Source organism: Larus michahellis, chromosome 5, assembly GCF_964199755.1.
Source record: "Larus michahellis chromosome 5, bLarMic1.1, whole genome shotgun sequence".
NCBI classification, from domain to species: domain Eukaryota; kingdom Metazoa; phylum Chordata; class Aves; order Charadriiformes; family Laridae; genus Larus; species Larus michahellis.
In genome coordinates this window covers 76,759,044-76,782,093 of record NC_133900.1, presented here as the reverse complement: position 1 = coordinate 76,782,093, position 23,050 = coordinate 76,759,044, and the positions used below count along the sequence as shown (strand labels likewise).

The window sequence follows — 23,050 nt, the reverse complement described above, 5'->3', positions numbered from 1 at the left end:
AACCTGAATTTGAATGATCAAAAATTCCTAAACAGGAAATAGATCAAACAGTGCTAAAAATAGGGATAAAAATAGGCATAAGGATTACCATCTACCCGTTTTGAAAGTCATTTCATTCTTTTAATCAATGTTAATCCTCATTTGACATATTATTTTGGCGCTTGTGTGCGTCACAGGAGCAGCTTCATATTTCAGAGCTTATCTTCTGTGGAAAAATTAGGATCTTTGAATAAAAACCAAAATGTCCTTAACTTTCTTCTTTCCCCTTGATGGCTTAAGGATAATTGTGTCACTGCGAACAGGAAGGTACGTAAGCATGTGCAAAACTAAAGGTGTTTAAACAATGATCTAAACGTTTCTGTCTAAATTATTGAGAAGTTTAGGTTCTTTGACAATTAGAATTCAATATTCCAAATCGCAGAATTGTAATTAGCAAATTCCAAATGAACAGTATATTTGGGACCGCTTTAATTTGTGGGGTGTTGTTGTTGTTGTTGTTTTTTAATTACGAATTATTACTCAGTGATACATACAGATACCGTCGCTTCTCCTAGTGAGAATCATAGAATCTTCATGGTTGGAAAGGACTTTTGAGATCATCGAGTCCAACCATAGTGAGTTTGAGTCCTGAAAAGTGGCTATCTAAAGGTTGCTGCAGACATTTCTTGAGTAGTTCCAATTGTATCCTCTTCGTAAAGTCTTGGCAGTGAAGAGTTTTGCCTATAGATGTAGCCTTAACAGACTCAAATGAGTGTCATTTTATTGAAATAACTATTTGTAAATTTACCGGAACTGGGAAATTGTAGAAGGCCTTTTTTAGACTTCTTCATGCAATGCATTTATCCTGTATTAGGACCTAGCAAGGACATAGGGGACGCGCTTATGGCCCTGAAGAGAACAAGTACATGAAGTCTGGGTTTCTCTCATAGCTCCCCACTGCCCCCAGTCCCTTGTTATGCCACCCCGTGTTTGCCTGATAAATGCTTCTCTTTCCCTTTCTTTCTCTTGCTCCCTCTTGTGTTTTATCCATAATCATTTAATCAAATCCAAAACTTCTTCATGAAATGTCCTGGCATGAACAAAATAATATATTTCATAGTGTGAAATGCGAGAGTATTAAATAATTCATGAAATCCATTAAATCTATTGTGAAGAAAAATCAGATATTGAAACTTTGAAAACTGTTAAAAAAAATAGTGGTCTGCCTCTGTTTTGCTGTACTTTCAGCAGTTTCCAGGTGTATTTAATCAAAATAGATACATTTTTTTCCTTATACTTTATTCATTAGAGAAAATATCTCAGGTTTAACTATACTTCTTAGCTATAAAATATATAGTTAATAATAAATAAAATTAATAGAAGTTATAAAAAAGAAAGATGTCAACAGATCTTTCATGTTTTCCTATGAGGCATATCGAGGCACATTGCTTAAGACTAATGACAGTAAGATTTCAGGTGCTCTTCTTTTTTTTTTCCTTTTTTTTTAAAAAAACAAAACAAAAACAAAAAACCACTCATTGCTTTTTAAGCATGAAGCCAGATTGGGTCAGGCCACAAACCTTGTGATTCTGTTTCATTGAAGAATTTCGAATTTTGCATGCAATAAAACATAGCTATATTGTGTGTTAATGATTTTCTATAAACCAGCTGCACGATTCAGATAAATTCTCATTGATTTATATATTGAATTGTTTTGGTAGTTCATTTTACATATGATCATGTTAGTAGTATATTATTAGTTTCTCTTTCCATACTATGTCATGGGGTGTACTCAGCTTATACTAGTATGACAAAAATATTTTATATTTGTAGATAAATAACATTATATATATGATATATTTTTCTTCATCATTCTCATTTTATAATTATTTTAGAAATAAATTATAGTTGTTATAATAGAATATTGTAACTGTTCATCTAACATTACCTAAACAGAAATTAGAGTTGTCTGAATACCTGATTTATATGGCCTAGCTTTGAGCCATATGGTTTTCTCAGTTGCAGAGGTATCAACAACAACAACAAAAAAATAGCGTTTAAGTTCAGAAATAGCAAGGAGATAAATTCTAACATTGTAGTATAGTCAGTGTGACTGCAACTGAAGTGCATTTTATCACCACATACAAAGCACAGCAGTGCTATTAACTTGTCTTATTAGTGAATTACCTTTTGGTTCTTATTAATCCTTCATTCCTCTCTTTACTTTTTCAGTTCTACTGGTTGTCCAAGGCCCAACAGAATTATTAACATTTTCCGACATAGATGATCTGATTCTGTGTGTTCTCTCTTTTCTTTTTTCACCATAAAATACTGCTATATGCTTTTTTATTGGTATCACTATGAAGTTTTATTAAAGCATCTTAGAACAAGTATTCAAACTCTGGTTATTCTCCTTTCTGGAGATGCGATAGCAGGAAAAGATATACAGCAGACAGTCTGTCCCCAGTTTTCCTAGACAGACGGGAAATGGACAGACATTGTCTACGATGTCCTCCTTTTCTCTTTTTTAGCTATTCATCAAGGCTTAGAACACGTGAAAGTTGTCTTTGTGAAACTGCTTCACAGAGCAGACCATGTCCTAATAATTTCATAACTTTTAAATGTGTCCTCATTTACACATTTTTCGATCTGTCTTATTCCTGTGACCACCTTCTGCAAAAAAAAAAAAAACCCACCACCCTATTTTATTGAAATCAAAGCTTCCTGGTGGCAAATGAATTGAAGTTTAGCTGAAGAAAAATAATTAGGAAAAAAAAAAATTAATTAAAATTCTGTCTTGAAATATTTTTTTTGGAAGAGTGTGTTTCAATTTTTCATCACTTTTTTGGTATTGTAAAAACAACATTCTTAGTAAATTTTAACTGTAAGGACACTAAAGGCTTTTTGTTTTATTTTGATTCCCATAAAAATAAATTTCAAAATTGTGCAATTTATGCAATTGCATAATTGCAAATAAAATGTGTCCCTTCGCAGCCTGTTGTTTATTTGCTGAATTCCAAATCTGGAAATCTTTCAGGAAAATAGCATAAATCACACTTTATAGTAGCGTAAAAGTTAAGCGTTCGGCGCTCGGGCTAGCCAAATATAGTTAAAAATAATTCTGAAAAGTTATTTACCTCTGGGGCTGCCCTTCTGTCTGTTCAGAGTTTACCACCACATATGCCATTGCCTTTTATGGGCTTCAAAGACCTCTGTCTTTGAAGATGCAGAGGTTAGGCTGGCAAGTCATTCCACTTAAGGGTGTCTACCTCCACTATCCACGTGCGTGAAAGCTACTGGGAAAAATTTCAAAGCCGCTTCCATTTGGGCCTGCGTAATTTTGCAACTAACTTTTAAAGTTAATACCGTAATTTTAAGGCTGAAAAATGCATATATAAAATTACATGTACAACAATGAAGACCACATTTGGCAAATTTAGCAGACTTTAGCACAAAGTTCCACATGCCGAGGAACTAAAGCTTGACAAATTAGCTCCAGATATGACCATAGTAGTGGGAGCTGGAGGCAGCCCTACAGGGCTGGCTTTTCTTTGACTGAAGAAATGCCCTCAAGACGACTCGCTTGAGCTAATGAAGGCGTTGTATAAACAGTTAAAAGGCAGTTGTTGGAGGCTGGTAGAAAGCTCATGTATCAGCAGCGAGTAATTATGAAGGTTTGCTATCTCCTTTCAGAATAAATATCCTATCCCACTTGAGGCAGGCCTGCTGCACAGAGACTTTCTGGTCACTAAATGTCCAGGCACTATTTTGTGTAGCGTATGCGGTGTCTTACCTCCACATCTCTGTAGCTCCCTCTGAAGGCCAGCCAAAGGCCAAAGAGTCCAACCACTAACCTGATCAGTAACGGTAAAATCATTTACTCAGAGCAATAATTAATAAAGAAGGTTTACACTCACCGAAGGGGCCATCAAAACGTAGATGATGTGTCACCGACTCACCTGGGAAGGCGATTAAACTTAGCAACCCTTCTTTCTTTCTTTAAAGAACGGGGGGGGGGGGGGGAAGAGTTGGCTTCACCCTGTAGTTTGGAAATCATACGTTGTCATTACCCTCATGATTCACGTTGAATCAAATGAAATAAAAATTGAGTAAGTTATTTCACCTAAATATGAGACCGGTGAGCGAGGATGTTTTTTGCATGTGTTTATTAATGGAATTTGGTATATGAAGAGCTAATATTTATTATTAATAGATACACTAATTAAAGCCATACTAGTCATTTCCATTAGCTTACCCTCAAACTTCTACAGAGCTGTCCGTCTGGTTTTAATCAAAACCAAATGGTAATCCAAGTTCTCAGGCTGGAACGGCTAAGAGGAAGTCATTCAGAGGAGGCAGAAGAAAGCAGAAAAGATAAACAGATGATATTCGCTAAATTTGTATAGGGCGAAGGATGTAGATGCTGTGGGTTACTCTGGAGACGTGATTCAGGCACCCTGTCAAACTGGAACGGAGTAGTTACAAGTGTTTTATGTCAGCAAAATACTAATATGATCAAGATGGAGTCTGTCCTTGTGTTTTTGCAGAGCTGGATTTGTGTGACTCTGGAGGATTCTCAGTAGAGGTAAAGCAACATATACCACTGCCTGCAATATGACTGCCTTTAAGCTGTAGTCTTCGTTTTCTCAGACCCAGCTTATTCTCTTGAGTAGGAATACGATTTCAGCATGCGCGTGTAAACGGTATCTCTCTGACTCTGCCTGTTTGCTCGCCAGAATAGCGCTAGACCCTTTGTCGATGCCATGTGTTAATTGAGTTTAGACCACGCTGTTCTCTGCCTGTTTCTCACTACCTGGTGCCAAAGACCAGGCGTTTCAGAGTCGTTCTCCTGTCGTTCTGAGGTAACCGTTACCTTTGCACGAACACAAGAGATGCATAAAATATTTTTTTCAAAGAAAAACAAACCAGGAGGGGAGGGGTGGGGAAACATGTTTACGTTACGGAGCTGTGGCACGGACCTTCCCCGTTTGATAGAAATAGCCCAGCAGTGGATTCAGCCGAATGTCTTGAAATGCTCGGTCTTGCCGTCCTTTTTTTTTTTTTTTTGTCTTTTTTTTTTTTTTCCCCCTTTCCCCCCTCCCCGTGCGCGCTCTCCCTGGCGCAGGCAGGCAGGCTCGCTCCCTCGCTCCCTCTCCCTCTCTCTCAAAGGCAGGAAATACTTTTCAGGCAATCTGGGCCTGGTTGTTGAGGCCCCTTTCACAAAACATCAGTCTGAATTTAGTAGATAGAAGTCACTGGGAAAAGCTTGACAGGCTCGTGCTTAGTTTAAGGCTCCCTCCAGCTGCAAGAGGGTGTTTTTGTTAGAGTCACACATTGAGCAAAACCGCTTAGAATAGAGCAATGATCTCAGTAGCGAAATCTGAACTTTTATGCTAGCAGGAGCTAACTGAGACCGGGCTCTTTTGTTTGTTTATTTGCTCCTTCGTTTTGTGTTTTGGTTTTTGGTTGGTTTTTTAGTTTCGTGGTGTCTTGTTGTTTTTTTGGGTTTTTTTTTTTCCTTTTATTGACCAAAGATTTTAGGGAGGTCATGTCCGAACTCCAGATTCTCTTCATCTAGGTAAGGCTGTCTTGGAATCTTTCTGTACTTTAAACTATCAAAAAATAAAATTTAAAAGGGAAAAAAGGGAAAGAAAAGAAAAATCAGCAAAGAAACAAGCAGTATCCAGCACTGGAACTTTCTGCGTTCAGGATCTCAGCACTAAAACTGGAGGTAAAAAAAATGATAATCATTAAAAATGTACATTTCGTTGTAGACTGTGCCAATTCTGTTTATCAAAATGCGCCAGATCTATAAAAAAATCTTCCCGTGCGTTTTTCTTCTTTTAAAATATGCTTGATATGCTGAACTTTGTTTATTTGCATTCATATATAAGTAGAGCTGCATGGTCTTGCTTGCATTTTTTAATGGACATTAAATAGCAAAGCTAGACGTGTGAATGATTTCTTTTTTCACCTCATTTGCCAGCAGGGAGGGCATTTAGGGCTATGGTTTTTTTCTCTCCCCCCACCTTCCCTTCCCTGCCCTTCCCTCCTCTCTGGCAGTAATGATGATGAGGAGTGTTTTAGGTAGATATCTCAGTTATACCTCTGCTGGGCTTGGTCTCTAGCCTTTTCTCCGTCCCAGACGAAGTTTGTGGTATAGCTGACAATCCAGTCTTAAATGTCTACGCTCTAAATCTGAAATTCTCAGGTTTATTTCTTGGCATTAGCTAAATTAGATTATTTTTAGTAACCTACGATTAGATACGCAGTGTGGGGTGTGCTTGTTAGCATTTAGAAGAGGGAAAGCAAGATTCAGTAAATGTCATGTGACTATAATTTTCGGTGAAGATATATGACTTTACTCAGTCTCTTTCTTAACCTGCTCATCGTTTAACTATTAAAAATAACAAGATTCTGCTGTTAAGGAGTTTAGGGGAAAATTCGGGATATTATCTTTAACTGATGCTTGAATGGAACTGCTGCTATTTTACATACAGACATGATTTAGTTATTAAATTGTTACGGACATCAGAAGCATTTTTCATGGCAACCTATAAAGTATCCTTTGTCTTCCTGAAAATCTAAAAGGACAGTTGTTGCTTAAAACTAATATGAGAGATTCTTTCTTTCTTATGAGCATCATTAAGGGTCCGTATAGTTATTGGCCAGACTGGTAACCAAACAGGAGTCCTCTGTTCACATATTTCAGTAAGTTTTTAACTGTCTTTTTACTGAATATTTTTTCAAAATGATTGGTGAGTAATGAAAAGATTTTGTGGCGTGAAAGGACAGGAAGGACCAGTAAATACTCCAGAATGGGGTCAAATATCTCCTGTGCAATAGATAAGAATGGTACATTTTAACTGACATTCAGGTGGAAGGCAGTTGTTGTTCATGGTGGTCAGAAGCAGCCCTGGGTGGTGAAGGACATGGGTCTGAAGGGGAGAGGGAACAGCTGATAAGACAGCAAGTTGTCCCTGGGCTTGTCCTGGGGTGAATTTAAAAGTCACAATTGCTCATTTGCTCATGGACAAGCCTCTTCTGAACTGTGAGGGAGAGCTGTGGTAGGTAGGTGGTGGGACTGAGGAGCTGGGAGGAATCTGAACAGCTCGGTCTCTGCGTCATTCCCATGAAATTTGTGCTGGAACTTTGATGTCTCAAGGGATTTAGCGTTAGTGGCTTTTACTGCCCTGTATTCCCATACTTGCTTCTGCAAGTATGTGTGTACGCAGTTAGTATTAGCGAGTACTCTAGTTAAACAGAAGAGAAAATACCAAATAATAAAAATAATTATCCCATATCAAGGGGCGCCTTCTGCAGCACTGTATCCTGGTTTTTAAAGGATATAATGACCTCGTCTGACCTCACTTGCAGATGAAAATACCTGACACCTGAGACAGTGGATCTATAGGGTAGACAACAGAATAGAACCCACGAAGTATGTTCTCATTTAACACTGAAGTTTCTTATAGACTGTAAGAACACGTAACAGAGAGAGTTACCCCCTTTTTTGATTTAGAAGGTTTATTTAAAAGTCATGAAGACAAATTACCCTTGCTATTCAATTCCTGGTTCTACTTGGTCTAACTTCTCCGTTATGCTATCCTCTTAGTGTTCAAGAAACAGGATTTATGGAAACCTTACTGTCCTAAAAAAAAAAATCTGAAAATGATTTTATAGATAGATAGCAATAATGAACATGGAAAATTAGAAGTATAGAATCTAGCACTGAGCATCTAAGGTTTTTGACCTTGCTCTGTTCCTTCAGAAATGTTCATGATGTTTTTCATCTGAAACAAGAAAATAGCCAAAATAACTCCTTTGAACATTTAAGTACATGAATTAATGTCTGCAGCCTTGAGGAAAATAAACACAAGTGGTTACATTCATTTAATAGAAAATATTCAAATAGCTTTCCTTCACCATAAATTTATGTGCCTGCAAACTTATTTTCTTTTGGACCATATACCTGTTGATCACCATGTTAAATTCCATAATCCGAGCACTTGAACAAAATAAATTTGAATATTTGGGCCTAATTTATTAAGATCTCTGTAACAGAAAGCAAAATGTATTTCCTCCCAAAAGAAAAGGAAAAGCAAAGACAACTGGTTGGGTAGGCAGTTATTGAATACGTAAGGTAATATAGTAACTTTTAGTAATTCTTTTAAATTGCTGATCTTAAAATCAATTTTTCAATTATTCTTTAGGTGATGAAACAATAAAAGGATGCTCATTTTGACTTTTTCATAAGTCTCAAAAGTTAATTCATTTTTCTTCTTTTAATTGTCAGAAGTGTTATGCTGAATTTTATGTTATATTTTTCCGTTGTTCTTAACCTTAATTTTGCTGCTGAAAACTATCTTCGATCTAAAGCTTCCCTGAGGAGGGCAGTAGCAGAAGGAGGAAGAGAATTTGCAACCAGTTTTCTCTTTTCTCACAAAGGAGATACATCTTAGAGTATTCTCCTTTTTTCTTTTAGTCATCTGGTTCCATTTTCTGTTGTTTGTTTGTCTGGAGAAAAATCAAAAGGCTTTTGGTCTTTGCATTCTGTTCCTTTTACAAAAGAACAAGGAAAAAGACGAAAACGGAGTAACACAAGGGTAAGAGCAATTGAAACAGAATATCCAGAAGAGCCAGATCTTGATTCCCTTCCTAATAGGAAAGAGCCTCTGGAAGTCTCTGGTCCAACCCCTCACCTAAAGCGGGGCTAGGTTGCTCAAGGCCTTGTCCACTTGGGTTTTGAATATCTCCAAATATGGTGATCAGTGTGAATACTTAGCAAGGACTTCACGCTTGGCTGTATATGCAGGTGTTTTTTATCTATGTGTGTACCTATATGTGTATGTACATGTTTACATATGTATGTGTATATGTATGTATAAAAATTATACCACAAACAAAATTTATATAGAATTTTCACATGCAAATCCTATGTAGAGCAGGATTGTGAATATTATTTTAATGGAAATAATTACCAATATTAAATTTGAATATGTTTTTGGGCTGCTGACAGCACTTCAAGGTTTGGGGTTTTTTTCTATTTCATATTTCATCATTGTTATTGTTGATACTTTTAGAAGCTACTCATTTTGATGATCCGAGGGCTGGAGCCCCTCTGCTGTGAGGACAGGCTGAGGGAGTTGGGGTTGTTCAGCCTGGAGAAGAGAAGGCTCCGGGGAGACCTTATAGCGGCCTTCCAGTACCTAAAGGGGGCTACAGGAAAGCTGGGGAGGGACTCTTTGCCAGGGAGTGTAGCGATAGGATGAGGGGTAACAGTTTTAAACTGAAAGAGGGTAGATTGAGGTGAGATATTAGGAAGAAGTTCTTCACTGTGAGGGTGGTGAGACACTGGAACAGGTTGCCCAGGGAAGCTGTGGCTGCCCCATCCCTGGAGGTGTCCATGGCCAGGCTGGATGGGGCTTTGAGCAGCCTGGTCTAGTGGGAGGTGTCCCTGCCCAGGGCAGGGGGTTGGAACTAGGTGATCTATAAGTTCCCTTCTAACCCAAACCATCCTGTGATTCTATGATTTTAAGAATAGTCTGTTGGTAGAGAATTTCAAATCCACTATTACCATAATTGCCTATTTATCTTGAATGAGGAAAATTGCTTATGTTGAAATTAGAAATGCCTGGAGCTTCATCTCTGGCACATTGTACATCAGCCACTGAATAAAAATACAGAGGTTTGCCTTAGGCTGTATGTATCTACATTAGGAGAAATTCAACTCATACAATATACTCTTCTAGCCTTCACTTCTCTCTAGGCTCTTCTTTTTCTTACTCTGATTCGTGGTATTTCCTGTTAGTTATTTTACTCTACCTTGTGTACGAATCCAGTAGGTTTAGCTTAAATACCCTTGAACTTCAGGAAAATTTGTAAACAACTTTGGTTACTTCTGAATCACTATTTGTTCTCACACCCTTTAGCTCACTCTTTATCAGCTCTAGGTGTTCCAGGGTAGGTACTATGTCTTATCAGGAGGGTTTTGTACAGCTGCTGCACTAGATCTCAACCATGACAAATAATCTTTAATGCTAGAATAAATAAGTGTTCTGTACTTGTGGAAAGTTTGCCTCATGATCCAAAATTTCACTGTGACTAAGGGGGAATCAGTGGTGAGATTTAAAAAGACGTTTTCATTAGACTGAGAAGTGAGGAAAAACTAGAGTAATATGGAGGATTGTTGCAAAGTGTTCTTCTGCTAAGGGAGCGAAGAGAAAATGGAAGAGGCGAGATGAATCAGTGAGAAATTTGCCTAGCCAAAAGCAGTTAATAAAGAGCATCCAACAACCTTAGTTTTATCTTATTAGCATCTTTGTTAAGACCGTCACAAAATATGAAGCAGTTTATTATCCTCATGAATTTTCTCCTGCAAGACGCAGGCATGTAATGGGCAAGGAAGACTTTTTTCAGTACTTTTTCACAGGTGCGTGAAATGGGATTCCAAATGATACAGTTAATGGTTCATTCCCACCAAAAAGCACAGCCATCTCAGTAGTCATTCTCTCTAGACTCTTGATGATAAAGTATTTGTTTTTATTCATAGGGCAAAATGATTTTCAACTCTCTATGTACAAAGTATATGCATAGTAATGTCAAAATTTTTTTTTTTTTTATTTCTGTCTACGCCAGGAATGAAAACATGCTCCCTTCTGTTCAGTAAGCAGACTGGTTGCAAAAAGTCATTGTCCATAGTGCCTCAGATTTCATAGCTCATGACTATAACGAGCACCAGCAACTTTTCTTTAAATGGAAACACTATATTAGAACCTTAAATATAAAAGGCATCAGGAATACAATCTGGTTATTTTGTATTGTTTTCAAAAGGACCTCCTGCAGCTAGAAAATGATTTTTTCACTAGAGTTGGCTAAAAAATGGAATTTCTTCTATCCTGAAAAAAATTGAGGTTAAGGAAAAAAATTATCCTAATTTGGGACCAGAAATAACAGCCACAGTTTTCTGGGTTGCCATATCCTCTGGGATGGGCTTTTCTCATTTCATGTTATCTTTTCAAGGCACTTCCAGCTAAGGGAGGGAGGGGAAAGGAGGTGTAAGGAATTTGCCAAATATGTTATTTTTTCTATTCTCTTGGGGGTGGAGAGCAGAAACGATTTTGGGGGAGGATTGGAAGGGCAATGAAATTTCTATGTAGACGACCTCATTTTGGAAAAGGAAAAAAGTAAAAAAAAAATCCATTAGGGAAAGAAAAACCTATGCAAAAAGAAGATCCATTACAAACCATTACATCTTAGGTTATTTTTCTTCATTCCAAAGAATTAAGTAATTTTTATTATATTGAAATCAAGATGGTATGTCTTTCAGACTACTAAGTTTTGAAGACCAGCAGACTCACAGGTAAGAATTGCTAGATATCACGGCTCTGATTTTCTTCTAAAAAAAAATAATCTGTGCTAGTAATGCTTTTTGGCTTAAAACCTTTTCTTCCTAGTGGACAGTTATAAATTCAATGGCTGTTGTCACTCTGGAATCATGCTGTGGTGAAGGTGATTGATTATCATAGCAGCTAATAAGAATTTAATGCTAATCATTAATATGTTAAAATGCCATTAGCAAAATTACAGTAAATTAGTATAATTATACTATAAATACTTCAATACTTTTATACTATAAATACTGTTTTATTGACTATTCAATGCCAAATAGTATAAAAATATAAAGTTGAGTATTTAAAATTATCTTTTAAATTGGCTTTGATTTGATAATTAAATTGGGTGTAAATAATATAGGTCTTAAGCCTGGATAACTGTGGATCAGTTTGGATCCTGCCATTTCCCCTTTCTCATCCTTGAGGAAGAGGCTCAGCTGATCTGAGGCTCAGCGCTGGAAATGAACCAAATACAAATGCGACCAAACTAAAACCCACTGTAATCACTTGTTGGCTACAAGCAAAAGCCCTTCTTTGTATGACGATGAGCACTGGTAATGGCAGTTGCTTTTTGAGGAGGAATAGAAAGTAAACCAACTCAATGCTGCTTTAGGTTTTCCAACAATAAATTAAGCCATATTAACAAAGTTTGAGCTCATACCTTAGGAACTAATAATATTTTCACGAAACGAGCAGGACTTTGGATGGCTCTGAATGAAAAACTTGTCAACTTGCCTTTATAGTTTGGGGCATCTAACGTATTGAGATCTTGTCATACTGCTGGACAGTATCACAATGCTTGCAACACGTTAAATGTCTTTTAAAGAAGGGATGTTAACAACCTTAACAGTATTACATGTTTGCATTGACAGTAAACTATGATGAGCGTATCTGACGTATGTCAGAATCTATGAAGGAGAAAAGAAAATAGCACGCTAAAGGGATAATGAAACTGATCCCCACAGGAAAGAGGAAATCCTTATCAAGTCACAAGAATGACTTCAGATACATGGCTTGATTAACTTCTTGTGCGGGTTTTCTGCTATCATAAGTCATGAACTTTTTGCAGTGTATAATTTATATTTACTATACATTGTAACTTCTATGTCTTTACATGCAAAAGCAAAAAAAGCCCACAAACTTATTTCTGTTTTCATCTTTCTGTTTTCTATTTCTGCTTTGGTCATCTTCAAGATCCTGTAGTATGAGGCACAATGAATAAACGTTCTCCTTTGTAATACCGTTCATTTTTATACGGCTTTAAATCCCGTCTTTCCCAGGCAGGAAATCTTAGCCTATTTCATGGCTCCTCAGACAGAAGCGACACCGTACTTTTCATTCTCTTTATTGTTTTTTGTGATACCTTTCCCCGCGCTGTTTCTCTTTCTGAGATGAAATTGTCAGAACTGCATACAGTTTTCAGTTCATGGCATAATGAGAACCTAGAAAACATTATTATGCCACTGAATGCTCAGTCTCTCTTTTGCCTACTCTACTACATACTTTCTAATTTTCACTGAGCTTGAAATTCAGTTCCAGATTACCAATCACAGCGATTCTTGGGTTTGGGGTTTTTTTCCTGATTGGTAGCAGATATCATAGAGGTTTTTGTTGTGCATTTATAGTAAGAATTATTTTTTTTATAAGTGCATACCATTATATTTATTGACAGGGAATTTCATATGCAATTTAATCTCCTAGCTGTCTACTCCAGTCGGGTCCCTCTGTATCATTAACAAATTTTGTCATTTCACTTCTTTTCTCCTTCTGAATAACCTAAAAAGCACAGGTTCTACTACCTTACAAAAAAAAATAATCATATAATCTCACTTTTGTTTTTCTGTTTTCTTTTTTTCCTTTTTTTTTTTTTTTTTTTTTTAATTTTCATTCTCCATTAGATTTCCAGTCAGTTTGCTGCACGTGGAGATCAAACTTGCAAGTATATTCAGGACCAAGTGGTCTTTGTTTGATTCGATTGTAAAAGCAGCTTTCGGTGCGTGCCACCATTGCTTGCAGCACCCCAAGGCTGAGCGTGCAGGGTCATTCCCCCTGTTCCTCCAGCCTTCTCGTTGTGCAGAGATACCACCCGTAGAGGCTTAGGAAGAAGAGGGGTTTTGTGGTCCAGAAGTCCCCCTGCTTCCTCTTTCTTCTCATGATCAGAAAGAAAAAAGTGGAAAAAGTCTCTTTCTTACCCTAGAAAGGCTGTACCTCTGTAATAAATACTGATACCAAAGCCACACTGTCCAATGTAGTGCATCTTTCTGGTGTATATTGGAGTGCGAGATCATTCTGATATTAGTGTTCGAGAGTATTTCATAAGTGTTTTTTTTAATATTGCCTATTATTTTGAAGTATTTTACCAGATAGCAAGGACCAAGAATAATTCCAGAAAGCGCTTTATTATGGTTCATATCGTAGAAAGCCACACTCATGTTGCATAGAAATATTTCAATTAAAAAAAAAAAGAAATATCATTTTCTGTAAAATAAAATGGCTATATTTTGTCCATAGCTGGTATTTATTCTCCTTATTTTAGAAAACTTTTGGGATTGGCACTTGTTGTATTAGGTATTACCAAAAACTTAGCCTACGGCTTTTAGTAATCCTAAATAACGTAATGTATCATTCAGTTCTTATGCACCTGAGACTGAATTATAAATCAGAAACTCTTTCTGTCTGTCTGGCTTTGTGTGACTAGAGCATTAAGTCAAAAATTTCAATTTGGATAGTTATAGCTGAGTCAAACTGTTAGTAATATTTATATTAATTATCTCCCAGGTAACTAACAAGCAACTTCTGTTAAGAGACAAGCTATGATCCTAAGTGTTATGTATCCAAAATTGCTGCTAGTATTACTTTCTCAGAACGAAAATCCATCAACAAAGTGTAAGGAAAGAGAGGAGTTAGGATTTTAATTTTTTGTCATTCACTTCACTTTTATTACTTATTGTCTTGAAAGGGCGGCAGAAGGAAGCAGAAGAGAAAAGTTTTAGTTGAGCAGGGTCTCGTAAGCCGTACTGTCTCTGTAGTTCTAGGGATTGCATTGATTTGAGTCCTTAAAAAATAATTTTTAAAGCAGAACCATATATAGAATGTACCTGAGTCGATTTTAATATACCTGTTTCTCTTGGTGTAGGCAGGACTGCCTTAGCTTTTCTTGAAAAACAAGATTATCGGCAGCAGCAGCGTCACATACTTTCACGGAAGCCCAGACTCTTCTGTTGGAGCCAAGGGGACTTAGGCTATGGATTTCAGTCGAGTATTAATTACTCACCACCTTTCGCTGCTACCCAAAGACTGTACTTCTATTTCTGTCCAGTAATTCATGGCTGAAAACAAACAGTAAGGTATCTTCTCAAAGAAAAGGACAACTACCATGTGAAAAGACGCTCTTGGGCTATGTTTGTGTTTATCTGTGCAAAAATCAGCAACAGCTAAATTACGGGCCTGTGTTCACATTTATAACATGTAAGTGCATCACATCCATATACATGCAAACCTTACCCTTAAAATTTATAGGAAAGATTTCAAGTGTTTTATGATTTCATTCGGAAGACCTACTTGTCTTAAAAGTACTATGCCTTTTCTGATTTTTAGAATAAAGTTGTAAATGTTTTCAAAATAGTTATTAGTTCAAACGGTTTTTAATATTTGATCCTACATGATTATCTTTTATATATAAAAGAACTTAGGGAAAATTAACCTGGTATTCACTAGATTGTTACCCTACGACAAATAATCCTTATATTTCTATTGTAGGGGTAGGGCATCAGGGTTTAGCATGGTCTGTACCTATGCACTACAAAAGCTCTTTATATAGAAACTGCAGACAAGGTGAGCCTCCGCTTCAGTAAAATTCAAAGGGTGGTATATGTCCAGGAAATAAGAGAAGGAAGGACTGTAAATTCTAAAACAGGAGATATTTTAAAATAACTAGCTGAGTGAAGACCGAGAGGCTTATGTTTTATCTCAAATTATTTGTAAACAACATTCTGTCTCAGAGCTTGGTATGGAGTTACTGAACGAGCTGAATGTAAGCCAGACCAGGAAGATGTGAGATGAGTTTATAGGAAACAGACCCTGTTCATTCAGACTTCCTTAAACAAAGTTTGCTGACTGGGGTCACAGACCTACGAAGATAAAATAATGATAACAAAATAAATATTTCTGCTTGATCTCCGTTGCTTACATATGCCTGCTATGTAAAAAATGTAATGAAACAGTCTTTCATCTCTGTGTAAGTTCGTAAGCTAATGCTTTGCCTTATTTTTTCACAGAAAAGATTTGCATCAAATGTAAAGCATTAGCAAAAACTGAATTCCCCTGGCAGGACGGCAGGGGCTGTAGTGCCTGGGCTGCCCTCTCTGAAGCTCTCCCATCACTTATACTTAGTCAACTCTCCCCTGTTCTTTGCGACTTTCTCCCTTCCAAAAACTTTGTTTCTTGTAACATGCAGGGGATTGTGCATGGTGCAATGAATTGTCAGTATGGGAGATCTGGTGGGGGCAGCGGGGATGTCAGTCCTGTGTCAGTGGCTGCCCTTGCCCTTGGCCCACCGGAGATGCCACCGAGGTGTCCTCCTGAATGGCGGCAGACCAGGGAGGACCTGCTCTTGCCATAGTCCTCCCGTCCTAATGGCAACGTGGGGTGTGCTGCCCTGTCTCGTGGGGTGGCTGTTGCTGCTGAATGGTTCTATGTTTCTCTCCTTACCCCTTTCTTCCACCCTGGGAAAACCAGGGCAGGGTCTGCTCCTGTGTCCTGGAAGGCTGAGGAGGAGGTGGAGGACCAGAGCGCCTTGGTTGTGTGCCCCTGCCTCCCCACTCTTGTAACGGGGAGGTTTTCATTTCCCATCCTGGGCCCCAGAAGGGTCTCTGACAGGTCTGAGCAGCACAGATACAGACGTTCGAGTGAATCTCCTTCCTCCCCTCTCCTTTCTCACTCTAGCTCCATCTCCTAGGTCTTCCTGCTGCAGCTTGTGTGGCTTCTGTGGTGTGTCAGTCGTAGGTATTGGGGCTGTTTTGTTTAAAGGTATTTCTTGTAGGACATCACGTTTCTCAAAGAGGGAAGCGAGATAAGGTAAAGCGCGTCTTGAAAAATGCATGGCACAGCCAAACCTGAATGGAATTTCATGAGATAAAGAAATGACGCTTTTCTGTCTGAATTTCAAAAGCCTGATGGAAACAGATTAATTTGAGGTTCTCAGAAAAATATCACGGGAATTCTCCTTGAAGGAAAATGCTAGACAATGTAATTACAGGAGAGCCTACCAGTTCATCTTATACATCACTTCACTCTGTGCTTTATCTGCTGCAGCGTAACTATCGGTTCCGTGAGACTTGATACACAACTTCCAAAAATAAACAAGCATAAAAGCTTGCCCTATTTTTCATTTCCATTATATTTTGCAGTGAAAAGAGAGAGGGAGTAAATTATTACAAAATCAATCTGAAATGACATCTTGTTTTGTAAACACTGGGAAGCATCACAGGGGGTGCTTGAAGGGGATTCTGCTACGGCGTGATCGCCCGCTGCTCGCTTCCCCTTCCTTTGGTCAAGAATTGCCTGCTGTGTCAATAATGCTAATACTCCTTAAGTCACACCCAGGATCCAGATTTTTTTTGCCCATCATTCATATTTTGATTCAAACTTTATTCTTCAGAAACTTAATAGTTCTAAGCAGTATCCAACTTAGTGCTATTGAAAAGTAAAGGCAAAATATGCGTCTGAATTATGGGAGCAGCTGGGTGGACTGTATCATACTGACAGATGCTTTGACCGGAAGAAAAGGTCTTTTCACTCTGCAAAACATTTCAACAGATTGCTAAAAGTTCATCTGCCCATCTTAGAATTCTGGAAAAATCGGCTATAAAGGTTTCTAGTTGTGGGATGGTAATTGATGGAAAGAGAGAAAGAGGGGTGCCTCTTCCCTTGGTGAACAACACAAAGGGGACTTGAGAGGGGGACTTCCCAGCAGACAAAAGATGCTGCATGTAAAGAAAAAAGTGAGCAGCAATAGCAGAAAAGCAGTGATCGAGGCAGGAACCCTTTCTTCTGCAAAGTGGCAGTGCACTTTGTCCTTTGGCAGAGAAAGGAGCGCAGTTATGAATCTCATTCCGAAGTCTGAAGTGGTGAATCCTCCAAGGCACAGCTTATGTGCCTGCGTGTGAGTGCAAAGGAAGTAGGTTATTCTGAATACGGAGGCAGAAGAGAGAAAAAAGTTCCTTGTTGGCCCATAACTGTCAAGCAATTATAGCAGGAAAAGAATTTCTAAGCTGAATTGTGGCAGATAAAGCAGACTTTGAGGAGCGGAGGGGGAACAGGAAAAAAATAAGCTTCCATCAAACTATGGGCTCCTCCATGTGCCATGGGAATTGAGGGGATTTCAGGGACTGGTAGCTGAAGCTGCCTGGAGAAGGGGCGTATGTAAGGTAAATTTTTCATACTCACTGCTAACGTAAGCTCATATTTTAGAGAACAATGGAAGTACCCTTGTCGTATATTTATTTGCCTTGCATTTCCAGCAAAGTATTTGATATTCTCCTGTTTAATCATTTTTTCTGCAGTCTATGAGGCAGCCAAAACTAGTGATAGCGCAAGTAAAACAGAAGGGTTCCTAAAGTAAAATTTATTTGTTTTTCATCCCCCATGAAATATAACGCTCCACATCCAAAAAATGAAAAACAGTAAGGGATCTGTTCTCCCCCTTCTGCACACGTGTAACTCCATTTAGCAGCAGCAAGATTAACACACACCCATTAACTCCTTGCATGCCTGCCTTCTGCACATTAAGTGCAGCCTAAATCTTAGGGAGATGGATCACAGAATCACACAGAATCACAGAATGGTTTGGGTTGGAAAGGACCTTAAAGATCATCCAGTTCCAACCCCCTGCCCTGGGCAGGGACACCTCCCACTAGACCAGGCTGCTCAAAGCCCCATCCAGCCTGGCCTTGAACACCTCCAGGGATGGGGCAGCCACAGCTTCTCTGGGCAACCTGTTCCAGTGTCTCACCACCCTCACAGTAAAGAATTTCTTCCTGATATCCAATCTAAATCTCCCCTCTTTCAGTTTGAGGCCGTTACCCCGTGTCCTATCACTCCACTCCCTGATAGAGTCCCTCCCCATCTCTCCTGTAGCCCCCTTCAGGCACTGGAAGGGGCTATAAGGTCTCCCCGGAGCCTTCTCTTCTCCAGGCTGAACAGCCCCAACTCTCTCAGCCTGTCCTCATAATGTGTGAATGTCATTAGGAAGATGCATTTTTTACCTTTTACACTTAATATTACTGGTGTCTTTTATTGATTCTTTTTTGTGAGAAATTCCCCTATATGGCTGTAGCAACCGCGTTTAATTTTCTGTAAAGTAGATGGAGCTCCTGTTCTAGTAGGGGAAGAGAGAGGTAAACTACAAATGAGTTGCATCCAGGTGCCACTCCAAGCAGTGCTAATGGAGGGCAGCAGAAATCATAGAGTCACTTCTAGTAAACCTGCACCTTTTCAGAGGTCAAAACAAAGAGCTGTAAAGCTAATTTAATTGCTTCTGAAGAGCTTTAGGGTCCATCAGGAAAAGGTGTAGTAAAAGTTGAAAGTAATACCGATTTGCACCCTGTGATAATTTTGGACCACAGACACTAAGAAATAGTAGGAGAATAAAAATATGAAATGAAGTCAGCATAAGAATGCAAACACACTGCAAATCTATACAATAATTTGACTTTACATCTTGATATTTAGGCTTGCTTTCATATTCAACCAGGAAAGAAAAAAGAATCTTAAAGTTGTATTAACTTCTTACTACCAAATTTTGCCTCTGAAAGCAGATAATTTTCTTTGGCCTGGCTTTGTGTGTTATTTTCCGCTTTCCTCAGCCTCCCACACGCTAATGACTTGTGCATGGAATTCTCTTACCCTATGAATATATTTTCTTTTTAAGCACAGTCCCCACAGAGGTGGAAAATGTGAATGTGAAATGAAGCCTGCCATCCTCAAAGAAGGTTAAAGATCTAGGAGCATGTACAACTCTATCCTGAAAGTCAGTTTGTCGAGACATAATTTACAGAGGTTCAGTTGCACAGGCCTCATTCTGCATTTCTTTCAAGATGAATACTTTATACCTTCAGGCATGTGATTTCTCAAGGCATCTTTGTGGACTTGTGGGCAATCAGAATTTGCCTTAGTGGACTGAAACGGCCCAGAACAAACTCAGTGCTTAATCTTCTTTATTGCTAAAATTGATAAGCAGATCCATGCTAAGTGCTGACAGTTCTTACGTAGGGAGAGAAAAGTAGAAGCACCTGCTCCTTCAACCTCTAATGTTTTCTGGGCCAGAAGCTTTGTTTTGTTATTTGACAAAGAACTTGTTAATTTTGTTTCATAAAGCATAAATTTACATGAGGTATTTTCTTTGTGCTAATTCATACATGCAACGTCATGAGATTGATAATCTCAAACGCTGTCATCCAGAAGGCCTGATACAGCACTCAGTGACAAATACCAGCCAGAAGATGGAACGGGGACAGTGGGCTCTGGTGGAGCCCGACACTCCAGGGAAACGTCACAGTCAGGGCTGGCCACACAAGCCAGCCTTCTGGAGAGGCCCATCCTAAACAACGATTTCCAACCTTCCTTACAGTAGTAGATCCCAAATATAAAATCACCAAGGGTTGGTTGGATTTTTTTCAGGTTTTATGACGTATTTACGGTAAGGAATCTGCCAAAAACTTCAATTTGTTTTCCTTGGGTTGTATTTTTTATTACCACACAATGGCTTATTTCCCCTGAAGTTTCATGTAACACTTGTAATTACAACTTGTCCTGAAGAGAGTGAAACAATAACAATAAAAATGAGGGCCACTGAATGGGCCAAAGCTGCTCATAAGACAAGTGGTTTATAACATTGGTAAATTTGGAATAACCCTCAAGTTCTGCTCTACCTCTTTGGGAAACAGCCAGAATTCTGCACTTCACGGTATCTCTGGATGAGGAAGAAATACAATTTATCTTTGTGTTCAAAGCAATCATAAGACATAATGCCATTTATACCCACGGAAACTCATATCTTATGACAGACATAGTGAAGAGAGACTTATTGTCAAAATTTGGCTCCGGAGCCACTTGCCTGTCCATGTGACTGTTTATACCATTTTTGTTTACTTGCTATTGGAGAGTAATCAGAAAAAAAAGTTATAATGAATTATGGGTGCTGTCAAGTTTTGTATGAAAAGTATTAAAACTTTAAACAAAACAGTCTCCTAAATTCCTGTCCTTCTGGTCCTGCAGTCTTATCTTGCTTTTACACTTTTGTTTAAACTGTTCCTTCCTTTTTTTTCTTTTTTAGTTGGAGTTGATTCAATAATCTGGTCTTTTTTTTTTTTTTTATTTCTTGCAGATGTTAAAAGGATGAAACCCTGTCTCCCTCTGGTGCAGTGCTCGGCAGCCATGACATCTCCTCTGGTCCTGCGTGGAAGGTACCTTGCAGCCCGCTGCTGAACTGTTATGACATGTCTCTAGCAATCAGAAAGAAAAGCTGGGAAGAGCATGTGACCCAGTGGATGGGATTGGCTTTGGAGTCTGTGGAGTATAATACAGCATGTCGTCACGGACTGGTAGCTGATAACTTGCAGACAAGTATGGAAAAAGATGAGGTTTTGAGCGCGGACCGGAAAGAAAAATGTGCTTCCTTTCCAGAGTGCTGTTATAGTGGAGAGCTGATCAGCTTCCCTGCAAAGCAGCTGGGAAACGTTTCAAAGGAGGTGGATGAAAACGATAACCATGAGGATGAGGAGCATTTTCTGGAGGCCAGCACAGAAACTCTAGTCCACGTGTCTGATGACGATGATGACTATTCAGCACTCAACCTGGATAGTGTTAATTACCACATCGCTGCTGTAGGAAGCGAACCAAGAGATGAAGAGAAGAATTTAAATGGAGCAGGCTCCTTAACACAGATGGTACCAATAACAGAGAGTAACAAGGCAGCTGAAGCATCTGGAATAATTGGAGATATAAGTAAGGGACCTGGCTGTGACACGGTTCCTAAAGAGGAGATGAAAGAAGATGACGTTTGTGGCAGCATTGGCCAAAGCCTGGAGCTTTGTAATTATGAAGGCTTAAATGAAGTAGTAGATGTAGAGAGAGAAAATCTTTCTAATTCTCCAAATGTGAAAGAAATTATTATGCCTGGGAAGCAGCTGCTTCATACTGCTGTAATTGCACAACAGCGCCGGAAATCTGATGCTTTTAAAGACGGGCTTGGAAAGTCTGAGTGTAATGTGGTAGAGAGTGGGATTTCTTCTGAATCATGCACCAGCGGTGATAGACAACTCTGTTCAGCGGCGGAATCCAGCGACTGCCTTATGCAATCTTCTCCATGCTCTCTCATCCCGGCAGTGGAAAATGGTCTGGGTGGAAGTGGTTTCACAGAACCTCAAGTGGCCCCTGAAAACAAATGCCTTTCAAATGTCAGTTCAGCAGAAGACATTCAGTGTTTACATGTAAAGGATCCTTTGACCACACAAGGACATTCAGACAGTCAAGTGAAACTGCGCAAAAGAAAGGTAGGATGCTCATAAGCTGCAGAGATTTTTTTTCCTAGTGTTTTCCCCCAATTTCTTGTGAAGGTGGTTCCATGACTAATTGATGAGAGATAAAATATATTTTTCAGCCTTGTTTCAAGAACTTGTCAGATTTTTCTTCAGTTTTGAGACTAACGTGTCTATACAACAACTGAGTTTTCTGAGCTCTTTTTGAGGTCTGAAAATGTCTAAGCTGTGAATTTGGAAGGTGCCTTATATTCACTTTATTTTGTATATATATAATTCTATATACTTTTTATATGTTGTTCAAGGCTAAATAAGTAAGTATTTTCTGTGGGTTTAGTTTTATTTTTGGTTTTCTGCTCTTATCAGGTATCATTAGCCCTCTTAGGAAATAGATTGCGTGTAGAGGTTTGGAAGCTTTATTGAAAAAAGAGAACAGGAAAAAAGTGCAACAAAACTTTCAAAGGGAAAAAAGAAGTGGAAATATTTTGCAGTAGTTCTTCAGTTTTCAGCTCAGCCCCATGAGCATACCTTCTTGCTAAAAGAAGTATTGCTGAGTTTGAAACAATGTTTTGTGATTTTAAAGCAAGCAGAGAGTTTCACTGTCTACACAGAGCAAGGAAGAGTAACATTACAAAACTTTAATGGACAGATTCCCTGGCAATAACATTCCCATTGGCTTTCACGGGGGGAGATCCGCTGGCTGTGGCACTGCAGAATTCATCTCAAAGTCTGGCTTTCCCAGCTATGCTGCTTATTCTTGCTAATAACCAATTTGTAATTGTTTACTTCTCTCTGCCTTTTTTCATTTGACATCATCCAGCTTCTTTGGTCTGGTTTTTTTTTTTGGTTTGGGGTTTTTGTTTTTTTTTTAATCTGTTGTCTATTAATTGTGTGGTTGGTTGGGTTTTTTTCCATCAGCTGTAGCACCTCAGCAGCTGTTTCACTAAAGCACAAATTCGCATCTCTAAAGTGCTGTATGCCAACACAGCATCCTGAGCTGCTGGCCCTTGCTTCCTTGTGTAAAACCCTCGTTAGTATTAACGCACAATTGATATGGTTGGAAGCTGTATGCAAGTCTTGCAAAAGGTTTCCGAAGGCCTCCAAGCCAGTCTTCCTTTGGTAGTTCACGCAATCACAGTT

The 23,050-nt window shown here is 38.7% G+C and overlaps 1 protein-coding gene across 2 annotated transcripts in view; it reads left to right on the top strand.

The window, feature by feature from the left end:
- Positions 1 to 23,050, top strand: part of DLC1 (DLC1 Rho GTPase activating protein) — a 287,733-nt gene that overhangs the window by 45,053 nt on the left and 219,630 nt on the right. Inside the window, exons 1-2 of one of the 2 annotated variants that reach the window (XM_074588141.1) lie at positions 5,209 to 5,557; positions 20,758 to 21,925. In XM_074588141.1, coding sequence (XP_074444242.1) covers positions 20,870 to 21,925 — 1,056 coding nt within the window. In that variant the 5' untranslated portion in view covers positions 5,209 to 5,557; positions 20,758 to 20,869. Of the gene's footprint in view, positions 1 to 5,208; positions 5,558 to 20,757; positions 21,926 to 23,050 lie in introns of those variants that run through there. The other variant, XM_074588142.1, reaches the window with a different exon arrangement.